The sequence below is a fragment of the Micropterus dolomieu genome, linkage group LG04, assembly GCF_021292245.1.
Source record: "Micropterus dolomieu isolate WLL.071019.BEF.003 ecotype Adirondacks linkage group LG04, ASM2129224v1, whole genome shotgun sequence".
NCBI classification, from domain to species: domain Eukaryota; kingdom Metazoa; phylum Chordata; class Actinopteri; order Centrarchiformes; family Centrarchidae; genus Micropterus; species Micropterus dolomieu.
In genome coordinates, this window is record NC_060153.1 from 12,920,483 (window position 1) to 12,932,512 (window position 12,030).

The window sequence follows — 12,030 nt, forward strand, 5'->3', positions numbered from 1 at the left end:
CTCCTACAATTAATGTTATCCTTGGTCAAAAACATAGCCTACTCAGTCACATTTGTCTGTTTGTAAGAAATCTAGAAACATCTCTAAAACAGAGATTTAGATGAAATCTGGTAAACAACCAGCCAACGCTTGAGGTGTGACTTGTTGTTCTCAACATTGCAAGATAGTATTTTGTTTTGTCACTTTACTCAGTTAAAATAATGGTCTGTGTGTATTTTCATGTGGAGCTAGTAGATGTTAATTAAAATATTTTCTATTAATATAATTGAGAATTGTACAGCTTTGGTTTGCTCTAGAGTCTTTTCTAGTTTAAAATGGGCCAGTTTTTTCAATTTGACCATATACATTTGGTACATCCACATAAATATTTTAGAAAGTTCCAATCTTGTGTTTGTTTTATTGTTAATTGCAATTTATAAATATCAGAATACATTAATAGTTTTGTGTAAGACATGTTTAACCATTAATCCACTATGCATCTGTTCAATATGATTGCAACCGCATAAAATGTGGTTAATTTTATTGTTAGCCAAGTGAAGCTGTTTAAAATGTGTAAATATCCCATTCTTCAGGAGACAACACATAAAGGTAAGGACTTCATAATGTGCCTGCCTTATGCCCAGCAGACAACCTGCCTGTATGCTTGGTAATATAGGGACACAAAATCTACAGCTAAAGCAGATGAAAATATCATTAATGTCAGTGTGATAGTAGTAATGTGCAGTGCGTGATAGGACAATAGAACCATCGACTGTATGACTGATAACAGCTGATTCTCGTACATTAGTTTCTATCATGGTTAAGTATTACTCTACTTTCTTTACTAAGAAATGTTTTTGGTTACAAATACTAACGCGATTAACCACCTATCAGAATAGTAGATTATTTTCTGTTGATCGACAAATTAATTAATCAATTCATTGTTATGTTTCAGCTTTACTACTTTTGTATAGTCCATTGTTGAGCCTCACCGATAGAGCCGCCTGCCAGGCTAAACTAGGGGCACACAAAAATAGACATTTGTACGTCATAACACAGGAAGCAAGAGAACGCATTTCAGTTCTCGCGAGAACAAAACACGATAATTGAATTTGAAAACAGGCGGCACTGTTGCGAGAAGAAAAGTAAAGAAAAGGTACATTTCTAAAACTTATTATACGTTTATTTTGTCGGTATAATACAATGTTTGCTTTAATATTCTGATAAATGGTAGTGTAAAGTGTCTCTAGGGGAACTTTGTCCAGGACGATATAGCTAGGTTACGTTGTTTTCCTGCTCTACTTTCAGTGGGAGTTGTATCGAGGTGGGGTTTTCTCCACTAGAAACTAGCAGGCTGCTGCTGCCCTTAGCATTTAGCTGTTAGTAAAAACGTTCCTGTAAGTGTAAGATAGAAAGCTTATACGGCGGTTTCAGTAATTCTGTCTTTTAAATTGGTTTTCTGTGAAGGAAAGATGACTTCGGACAATGAAATAGACATTAAAGAGGCGTTTCAGCGCGCTCAGAAGGGCCACAATAACAAGGCGAAGCTGGTGGCAAGCCTGAAGAGTCGCTACAGCAAGGTAAGCTCTGCGTATGTGAATCTGTGAATCTTATTTCTTGCCATAGACACACCACACATAGTCATAGTTTAAATCCAGGTGTGGACTGTGTTTTGATCACAAGGGTAGGGGAAACAAGTATTTTGTAGGTGTGGTTGTTTGTTATTTTGTTTAACCTTCCCCCTAAGTTGGTTCTAGTAAAGGATGAAGGACAAATCTTTATTATGATAAAATCACTGAATGAAATGATAAAAAAAGGAAAATGCAAGTAGGGCTGGGCGACATGGCCAAAAATGTTATCACGATAAAAATTATAAATATCATTCAATATCGATAATTATCAGGAAAATGTCAAGTTTGAAGGCAGATTTTTGCTCCTGAGTGAAAGTTGAAGAAACCAGATGATAAATTGTGGTTTTAAACTATTTATAGTCAGAACATGACAAACACTTGATGCCAAACACTGAATCTCTTACTAAATCTGAGGTAGGACATTCAAAATAATTATGACAAATATATATTTTCAACAAATATGCATGAGTAATTAAATAATATATTTTGTTCAGTCCCTTTTCCCTGAACAAAATAAATATCTTGATAGACAAATGCTAATGTGTTAATTTGGTCGTGATTCAAATGAATTCAATCAAACATTTATTGAATATTTATTGAACAGTTGTTATATTGTTATTGAGGAAAATTATATTGTGATAATTATTGTCATTGTTTAGTTTCCCTTAGTTTAGTTTAAACAGGGCAATTCCAGATGCTTTCCTTTAAGACACGGTAAAAAACAAAACGCAAGGCAATATGAATAGACACAAATACGATTTAAAATAAATCAGAAGAACCTTAAAGTTGCAACAGACCTTATGTGTTCTGGAGTTTTATTGCAAATATGTGGAACATAGAAAGTGCACCATGCTTCTTTGTTTTTGTTTTGACCCTGGGGACAGCAAGCAACCCTTTCCCAGACCACCTGACAGGCCTGAAATTGATATTGTAGAAACTGATGACTTGATTTTACATATTCCCGTGTATACTGTCTTATTTTAAACCTAAGCCTTTGTTTCCTCTGGTTTGCGTCACCTGTTGTTGATGACATCCTCCACCAGCTAGAGGACAAGACACTGTTCCATGAGGAGTTTGTCCACTACCTGAAGTACGCCATGATTGTCTACAAGCGTGAACCTTCAGTCGAAAACGTCATTGAGTTTGTCGCCAGGTTCGCCACGAGTTTCCAGTCTCCACCTAAAACAGAGGAGGAGGAGGAGGAGCAGCAGCAGCAGCAGGAGGAGAATCAGGAGGAAGAAGACGAAGATGAGGATGATCATCCATTTCTAAGTTTCATCTTCAACTTCCTGTTGGAGGTATAAACATCACAAGAGTGTATGCATGAAAAGTTACAATGACACTTTTTGTTCCATCTGTGCTAAATGATGATCAACTTTGTGACGTAAATGTTTGTCTTCCTCCGTCCTTGTCTATCCTATGTCTCACTCCTCTTTTCCCACTTCTTCTCCCAAACTGTTTGGACTGCTTTCCTTCCTTCGCAGTCCCACAAAGCCAGTAGCCATGCGGTGCGTTTCCGTGTGTGCCAGCTGATCAACAAGTTGCTGGGCAGTATGGCAGAGAATGCCCAGATAGACGACGACCTCTTTGATCACATCCACCAAGCCATGCTGGTCCGTGTTACCGACAAGTTCCCCAATGTGAGGATTCAGGCTGCTTTGGCCATGACGCGCCTGCAACAGCCAAAAGATCCTGACTGTCCAACTATCAACGGTTTGTGTTTTTTTTTCTCTAACAATGCTTCCATTTGTTTAGAATAATATGTTTATCATTACTCACCTGTACATACTCTCCTCCCAGTACATTTCTTTGAAACAACTCCTTGATAACCACATTTGAGATATCATTGTTTAAAGGTGTGTTTATGTGTGAACCCAAATATCTGTTAGTAAACTTATGTTTTTGTGTCTAATTTCTTTCCATTGTTCAGCCTACATGTTAATTCTGGAAAATGATACTAATCCTGAGGTGCGACGAGCCGTTCTTTCCTGCATTGCAATGTCCCCCCGCACCCTCCCCAAAGTACTCAAACGCACCCGGGACATCAAAGAGAACGTCCGCAAGCTAGCTTACCAGGTAACCACAAATGTAGTCAAATGATCTGTTACAAGTATATGCGCGCATGTGCCAAGTACATCAGCAGGTAAAAACAACATAAAGTTGTCGTCTTGATCTGACTTAACACTTGTTCTTGTAAAACGTAAAGACTAACAATATAATTCTAAATTTGTTTTCTGTGCAAGGTTCTGGCTGAGAAGGTTCATATAAAAGCTTTGACCATCGCACAGAGAGTTAGTATACTGCAGCAGGGTCTCCATGATTCCTCAGGTAATGTTGATTTCTGTGTGTGTATTAACATCAACACTGTACTGTACTTTGAATGAGGTACTTTGTCCTGGCAGCATTTCAAAACAGAAAGAGATATAAAAAGTCACATCTGAGAAGCTGGAATCAGTGTTTTTTTGAAAAGTGACAATGAATCGGTTATAAAAATATTTGCTAATAAACTTTCTGTCAATCAACTGCTCGTTCAGCTCTAAATTCCAGTGTGCCCAGTTAATATGTCTGACTGTCTGTGTGTTGTAGAGGCGGTGAGGGAGGTGGTTTGCTGCCGTCTGCTGCCGGCCTGGCTGCTCCGCCTGGACGGTAACATCATAGAGCTGCTCCACAGGCTGGATGTAGAGAACTGTGCCCAAACTGCTCTGGACACACTGAAAGCCATCTTCAAAGGCACACCCACTGAAGAACTGCTGCAGAACAGAGCTCAGCTCGACAACAGGTACCCTTCACACTCTGTCACTCTGTCTCTCTGGCTCACACATGTGTTGTCATCAATAAAATGTCTGAGGTTGGAAATAATTTGTGTTTTCAACAGGAAGCTGATCCCAGTGGACTCTCTGACCTGTGAGAATGTGCTTTACTGGAGAGCTCTGTGTGAGTTCATCAAGACTAAAGGGGACGATGGTGACGAAATTCTGGAGCAAGTGTTACCAGACGCTGCCACTTATGCAGACTACCTCTATGGGTGAGAGGAGAGACAGACTTCACTGCATTACATTTATAGTTTTCTTGGTGTCGGCTGTATAGTTTACCCCGTTGCAGAATAACTTATGGACCAGACAACTGATCACTATACAACACTATAGTGTGGCATTTATATAAAAAAGACTTTCCCTGCAAAAAATGTAAAACTATTTCTGTTTACACTCAAAATTCTAGACTGCTCTTATTATACAGTAACAACTTTTGAGTTTGTTGCATCAGCCTGCCATTAATATTTTATTCCTATATATCTAGATTTGCTTTTGATGGCTACACCCCCAGGTTAGCTTTCACCAAACCGTTTACTGCATACTGAATATATTCGAAATGTTTTGTTAATAATCTCATATTGACTTCACAATCTTTAAGCATAAATCACAGACTGCCGTCCACACTCATTCATACTTTTAAGTCCCAGGACTCAAATATCTTTCTTTCTATGCATAAATTTTGGAGCGTTTTGCTGTTTTATCACCTGCCTAATGCATCTAATGCTGTATTGTGTAAGTAAATTTGCAACTGAGTGGCTTGCTTAACATTTATCTGCTCATAAAATACACTTATTTATCAATTAATTGTAGCTTTGTAAGAATCTTTCAGTGGCTAACTGATAGCTGATGTGGCTGTGTGTATTTGTGCCATGTAGGTTGTGCGGTGTTTAGTTTCCTACAGTGTTGCAGTATTGCATGTAATATGATTGCGTAATTTATTCTCAGTTGTACCTCTGTGATGCTGGTACGAGAGGACAATGCATTATTTAATCCGACTGTTCTGTGAGAGCTATTGTTGACTCTGACTTTTTGTAGCTATCTGAAGGCAGTGCCGGTGCTGTCAGAGGAACAGAGGGCTGACTTTAACCAGCTGGAGCTGGTCATGACCAAGGAGTTCATCTCCCAACAGCTCATCCAACTCATCGGATGTCTGGACACCAACGAGGAGGGCGGCAGGTAAGATGAGGAACATCATCAGAGTTGTGTTGGTGAAATGATCAAGAGATGGTTGAGAAAAATGGAGTGGAACGGAAAGATGCAACAAATTCACCTTAACGAACATGTTGATATCAACTGAAGATGTAATGGGAGGGGGAGAGAGAGAAGGACTAGCACTACTGGAGAAAAGGAAGATGTAGTCATTCTCTTTTAGGACATGGCAAGATTTATCCAGATAACAAGAAATAAATCCAAAGTTGTTTTTAAACACGTCAAAGCATTTTGCTCCTTAATTGTGTTGGCTCACTTTTCCTGGTTAGTTACACTACGCGTCAGGGTACGGCTGCATGTAACGATTAAATGCTCAATTAGTCTGCCAATTATTTTCTCAATTAAATAATTTATCACGTGTGTAAAACGTCAAATAGTGTAAAATGCCCGTTACAATTTCCCACAGCCGAATGTGACATCTTCAATTTATAATCATACATGACAAAGAAATGCCAGTTTTGTGTCCAGTTTGCCAAATCAAATTATCATCGGTTTGTTGAGGTGTTTTTTATGTTTGATGTTACGTAGGAAGCGTGTTTTGGCCATCCTGCAGGAGATGTTGGCTCTTCCACAGACTCCCTCCTCCCTGGTCTCCCTCCTCACTGAGAAACTCCTCACCCTCATTCCTGATGACCACAGACGCATTCAGACTGTAAGTTTTATACCTTGAACTCTCCATTAACTACTGTGAATTCAGTGTTCATTTAATCCACCCTGTGATTCTTTTCCACGCGTATATCATGCATGTACCAGTGCCCTCCATAAATTAATTTGACAGACCAATTAGGCAGAAATTAAAATTTAAAAGCTGAAATTATTTATCAACGTTTCCAGATGGACTCAAAATGATTGTGGTGATGGATGCGTGAATTAAACTGTCCTCTGCTACTAAAGGTCTTTTGTTTTGAGACGTCACGCCGCTGATTGGTGGGACAATTGCACTGGATAGACGGATGTCTAAATGAGCTGGCTTTGTGTTACACAGGTGGCAGAAATAATCTCGGATGTGAGGGAGCCCATCATGGAGGCCAGTCAGCCAGTGGATGAGAATGAGAGCCGTCGGCAGCAGGTCCAGGTGGGGAAACACTGCGCCAACCAAAAGCACCCAAAGCAATTAAATTCAGTAATCCCTTCCAATTGCCCTGCTGTTTTTGGGGATGCATGAAAACACCACATACTGGCACATTACTAGTTTTTATTTGGTAGAAAAGTGTATATTATTACAAGGCTACAGAGAGATTGATTGCTACAAAAGTTTCACATATTCTATATATTCTAACTAACAACCTATCTTAAGTCGTCTCTGGTCTTTGGTCTATTTATGTTCCCTCTTAGTCTATTTTTTGATGGTTTGTGTTGTGAGGCAAAGCATGTTTTCAGTGGAGTGGAAGGTGCACATCTTGTTTGCCAATCTGTTATTTGCCTGGTGTATCCAGTTCCATTACTTTTCCTTTGATTTATCAGCTCCATCACACATCTTTTCCCTTCTTTAACCTCAGTGAAAGTCATTGGTTACCTAGAAACACAAATATGCAGCGAGGGATTGCTCACAACTTTTGGTTGTTCTTTTCAGCAAGCACTGAAAGTACATATCTTTGAAGTCAAACGGCTGCCAAGGAAGTCAATCCTAGCTCAGGTGTTTAGCTTCCATCTGGTCCACACACACACACACACACACACACACACACACACACACACACACACACACCTCCCTTTTTCCAGTGAGTAACGTAACCTCTAGAGGGTTAGATCCTGTCCCAGAGGCTCAGCTGTTGTTGTTGTTTTTCCTGTTAACGGAGGTGCAGTTACCTGTCTCAACGCTCAAGAATCCTCTGGAGTGTATTTCACCTAAGGAATGACTCTCCTCTTTCCTTTACGGACCTCACACCTCCTCCCCTCCAGCTAGCAGAGGTGAAGGTGCGTATCTTGGAGGCTAAAGAAACCCTGGAGGACTGTATCACTGCCCAGGAGTTCAGCCGCGCTGCAGAGCTGAAGGACTCCATCACAGAGCTCGAGAACCGCAGGAACTGCATCATCCAGGAAATCGCAGAGAGCAGCCAACCGGCCGACAAGGAGACCCGCACTGAGAAGGTACATAACCACACAGGAAGCGCTATCTCCATGTCTTTACATGTCATTCAGTACAATATAACATTTTTTTTGTTTTCTGTGTTTTCAGAATGACCCGGAGACTCTTCTGAGGTGTCTAACGATGTGTGCAGAACTGCTGAAGCAGATGAGCATCAAGACGCGAATTGGTCCAACTATAAGTGCCTTAATGTCCTCACTGGTATTAACCCACACTGCACACATCATCATATATTTATGTTATTGTAGATGTACAGATGTATTTTCCCATCAGGTCCAAATGGATATTTTTGAAATCAGGAGTTTGACAACCAAGGGGCCTGCCAAGGACTTTTCAGTAGTTTCATTAGTGCCAGTGAACGCAGTGTGTAAATCTGTTGCACATCTCTCTCTTTCTTTTTTTATTAAAGTCTGTGTTGTCCGCTCTAATCTGACAGCATACATTTTCAGTACCACACAACCTAAAAGTTGAAATATGACAATAGGTCAATCATTAAAATTTACAGAAGCTTGTCTTTTAACCTTCACTGAAACAAAGAATAGATAGATATAATGTGTTCCAAACTATGTGCATAATTAATCTTATAGAAGACATGGGGGCAGATTATGACAAAATCTGTACCCTTTTTCTCCTTTCTGTGTAAAATGATCCAATTTTCCAAAGTTGTTGCACCTGCATTTCAACTTTGTACCACCTTGTCTGTCAGGCACCAACCTTTTTCTATAAAGTTGCTGGAGGAGAATCCTTCACAGATGGCCCTCTGATGGTTCATAACTTTGAAAACTCTTATTGCATTGATAGTAATTTCTATTGATGATTTCGGTAGCCTCTTTTACCATCTGATGAAACCTTAGAATCATCTGTGATTATTTGCTTATTGTTTGTTTATGTCAGACATCTGTGAGGTTATGGAGTTTAGTAGAGTCATTATTTTTCTCCATCTCTGCCAGATCCTGCCCAGTATAGCAAATGCTCACCCTGCCGTCCGTAATATGGCCGTGGTGTGTCTGGGAACATGCACTCTGCACAGCAAGGAGCTGGCCAAAACTCACATGGTCCTGCTGCTACAGGTAATTTGTACACGTGTTTTGTCTACCTAAAATTCAAATACATTTATAAACATCTCAGTTGCTGGCGTTCAAGTTTTCTGCTGCTGAGACTTGTGCTGCTCCAATACATGATTTTATATGTAGTTTTGGTTCACTGACCCAAAAACACAGACATGAATCACCTGCTACAAGTACTAAAGTAGTCGTATTTGTGCGTGTGTGTGTGTGTGTTTTTAGATTGCCCAGCTGGATGAGGTAAAGATCCGTATCAGTGCTCTGCGGGCCGTTATCGATCTGCTGCTGCTGTTTGGCTTCCAGCTGCTCTCTGAAGCAGGTGCGACTCAGCCCCTCTCCCAGTCACCAGACAGACACGAGGAGGACGCACCAGTGACTGAGGAGAAGGGAAATACTCCAGAGGACACTGCACAGAGCATACTTGTGATGCTTTCAGAGTTCCTGGACAGTGAGGTGAGGGGTTGAGGGTGATACACAAGTATCTATGTAGTTGGGTGTAAATTTATTTTATTTTATTTTAATTAAATAATCTCTGCGTGTGTGTTCAACATTTTCAGGTGTCTGACCTGCGTACAGAGACGGCGGAGGGCTTGGCCAAATTAATGTACACCGGTCGTATCTCCAGTGCCAAGATGCTCTCCCGTCTAGTGCTGCTGTGGTACAATCCCGTCACTGAGGACGACACCCGACTAAGGCACTGCCTCGGTGTCTTCTTCCAGCTCTACGCCCGCGAGAGCAGGTCACACATGCACACATACTCAAGCAAACACGAAGAGCTACGTGTTAAATTAATTTATTACAACTGTGTTTCCCCATCATCCTATAATTAGTATTGCTATTGCCTGGGTGAAGTTATTAGTTACACAATAGAAACTAATATGGAGCGTATCTTTGTGTGTATTAGGGCCCACCAGGAGGTCGTGGAGGAGAGTTTCCTGCCGACTGTTCGGACTCTGATGAACGCCCCAGCCACCTCTCCACTCGCTGAGGTGGACGTCAACAATGTGGTTGAGCTGCTCGTGGAGCTGACCCGTCCGAGTGCACTTATTAAGCCATCAGCTAACACAGAGGTAAGAAACATCCACTGAGACTACCGTGAACTAACAACTCCCTCAGTGATCAATCTGTGAAAAATCTTTATTAGTGTTTGTGTTTTTATTAGCGCTCTGAGCTTTTCATCATCTTTCTCCCCAAAGATGAAGTCTGCAAATTGTTCTCTAGAATGCATCAGTTCATGTTAGAGCTTTAATTCACAAATGATTAAATAGACTATTTAGAAAACGCTTAATGAGACACAATAAATAGAATCTGCGTGGAAAGTGTACGTCTTGCATGTTTCTTTAGGAGGTGTGTGTCCATGACTACTTGGCGGTGCGTACTTGTGGAGAGATGCTGAAGGACCCCACGGCCCCTGAGGTGCGTCTCTATGCCAAGACTCTAAGCAACCTGAAGCTCAGCAGAGATGAGACCGTCAGGAAAGACCTGCAGACACTGTTGCAGCAGCTTGTACAGGTAAGACACAACAACACTTAAAACTCAGCTCATGACGTTAAACAGGTTACATGTTTACTATGTTGACCGTTAGCTTAGCGTATTTATTGTAACATTTGCTACACAGCTGAGTACAGCTGTACAGTACAGCTGAGGCTGATAGAAATTAGTATTTGGTCATAAAGCAAAATATTGCACAATCTAAAATTGGATTCTTATGATGGTGGAAATCTGAAGTGGATCAACAAAGTCAGTACATCCCATGAAACACATTACTAGTTTGGCTAAGAACAAACAGCCACTCATACTGTTTGATGTATCTGCCTCTTGAAAGACTTAATGTTTCATTCCATCTTTTCTTCAGGTGGTGAAGGATCGTGTCTGTCTCCGTGCTCTGGAGAAAATGATTTTTCAGCTGGTGGACTCAAAAGAACAGGCCGAGCTTCTCAGCGCCAGCGCCCTGCAACCACTGGATGTCAATGCAGATGGTACACATGCGCGCACACACATGCGCGTCTGTACAAAAGAACACCTGACTTCCCCCTGAGCATCTGAAACAAATGTTACCCTCTCACTGCCCGTCTAACTGGATTTACACAAAACACGTTTGTAACAACTCAGCCTGCTAAAGGATTATGTCTAATCACCATTGCTAAGTGGATTCCAAATGCTTCACTTCACCCTATTTTGTGTCTGTCAAGACAAGAAAACATCTAGCAGAGAGAGGAACTGCAAAAAATATGAAATTTCTGTCTGCCTTTTTTCCACAGAGGCTGCAACAGATGATCCATCAAAATCTGCCAAGAGAGCCAAAAGAGGTAATGCAGGTTCTGTATACTCATCTTAAACCGCAGTTGTTCATAGTGCCACTATATTTTTAGAGATCTTCCTGAGTCAGCACCGTGATTGTAACCTCAGTGTTTGTGTACACAGGTCAGAGGAGAGTCTGCACAGCCAAAGGGGGCAAAAAGCCGAGCAGGAGGGCAGAGTCATCGGAGGAGAGGTGAGGTTTTGTCAGCACATACTGGTTTCCCTTTACATGTGTATAGCTATGTGCATGGTTTGATACCATAACTATATTTCTCACATTGTCATTTTTTTTTTTTGACTACAGTGATGGAGAAAATGTGCCAGAGTCCGTTCCTGTGGTGCGTCCCTCGCGGAGGGCCAAGACTGCAGCTCTAGAGAAAACGAAGCTGGACCTCAACACCCTCATCAACCAGGAGGCCAATGTGTCGTAGAAGTCAGGTTATAAGCAGTTAATGCAAAAATGGACATTGAAATTGGTTATTCTATAACGTGTTCAGCTGCTCCAATATAATTCGCAAATACTTTTAATGTGGAACTCTTTACTTTTCTTAACATATAGTAAAGTTTACACCAGTAAATGTGACTGAACCTGGTACATCTGAGCCCTTACAATGGGGTCCCCTCTTTCTATGTAGTTATATTTACCCGTTTCTGTTTTGTCGGTTTCCCAGTTTCAAGTTTTATCATTTTAACTATTAAAAGTGGAATATGCCACAGCTTGTCCTTGTTTCATTATCACAAAACCAGACAAGTGGTCCCCGGCCATAGCAATTTATATTTAGTTCTACCAATTTGATACTTTCAGATTAATCTTAGCCAACTTCAGATCGGGAACCAGATAGTTGTAGTTTCAATGAAAAATCCAAATGTTAGTAGATAATCTTTCTGCTATAGGTATATAGCAGGATCTCGCTTGCTCAAAACTGGAAATTGTATGGGTCGTA

General features: G+C 40.8%; 1 protein-coding gene across 3 annotated transcripts in view; it reads left to right on the top strand.

Moving 5' to 3' along the window:
• Positions 1–11,800, top strand: part of ncapg (non-SMC condensin I complex, subunit G) — a 12,496-nt gene extending 696 nt beyond the window's left edge. The window contains exons 1-22 of one of the 3 annotated variants that reach the window (XM_046048531.1): positions 983–1,135; positions 1,447–1,559; positions 2,654–2,908; positions 3,095–3,323; positions 3,541–3,686; positions 3,854–3,938; positions 4,197–4,389; positions 4,486–4,635; positions 5,459–5,599; positions 6,161–6,284; positions 6,618–6,707; positions 7,535–7,723; positions 7,812–7,922; positions 8,672–8,791; positions 9,008–9,238; positions 9,343–9,524; positions 9,690–9,855; positions 10,130–10,297; positions 10,641–10,764; positions 11,047–11,094; positions 11,210–11,279; positions 11,391–11,800. In XM_046048531.1, coding sequence (XP_045904487.1) covers positions 1,452–1,559; positions 2,654–2,908; positions 3,095–3,323; positions 3,541–3,686; positions 3,854–3,938; positions 4,197–4,389; positions 4,486–4,635; positions 5,459–5,599; positions 6,161–6,284; positions 6,618–6,707; positions 7,535–7,723; positions 7,812–7,922; positions 8,672–8,791; positions 9,008–9,238; positions 9,343–9,524; positions 9,690–9,855; positions 10,130–10,297; positions 10,641–10,764; positions 11,047–11,094; positions 11,210–11,279; positions 11,391–11,517 — 3,057 coding nt within the window. In that variant the 5' untranslated portion in view covers positions 983–1,135; positions 1,447–1,451 and the 3' untranslated portion in view covers positions 11,518–11,800. Of the gene's footprint in view, positions 1–982; positions 1,136–1,446; positions 1,560–2,653; positions 2,909–3,094; positions 3,324–3,540; positions 3,687–3,853; positions 3,939–4,196; positions 4,390–4,485; positions 4,636–5,458; positions 5,600–6,160; positions 6,285–6,617; positions 6,708–7,534; positions 7,724–7,811; positions 7,923–8,671; positions 8,792–9,007; positions 9,239–9,342; positions 9,525–9,689; positions 9,856–10,129; positions 10,298–10,640; positions 10,765–11,046; positions 11,095–11,209; positions 11,280–11,390 lie in introns of those variants that run through there. The other 2 variants (XM_046048532.1, XM_046048534.1) reach the window with 2 other exon arrangements.
• The last annotated feature ends 230 nt before the right edge of the window (positions 11,801–12,030 follow it).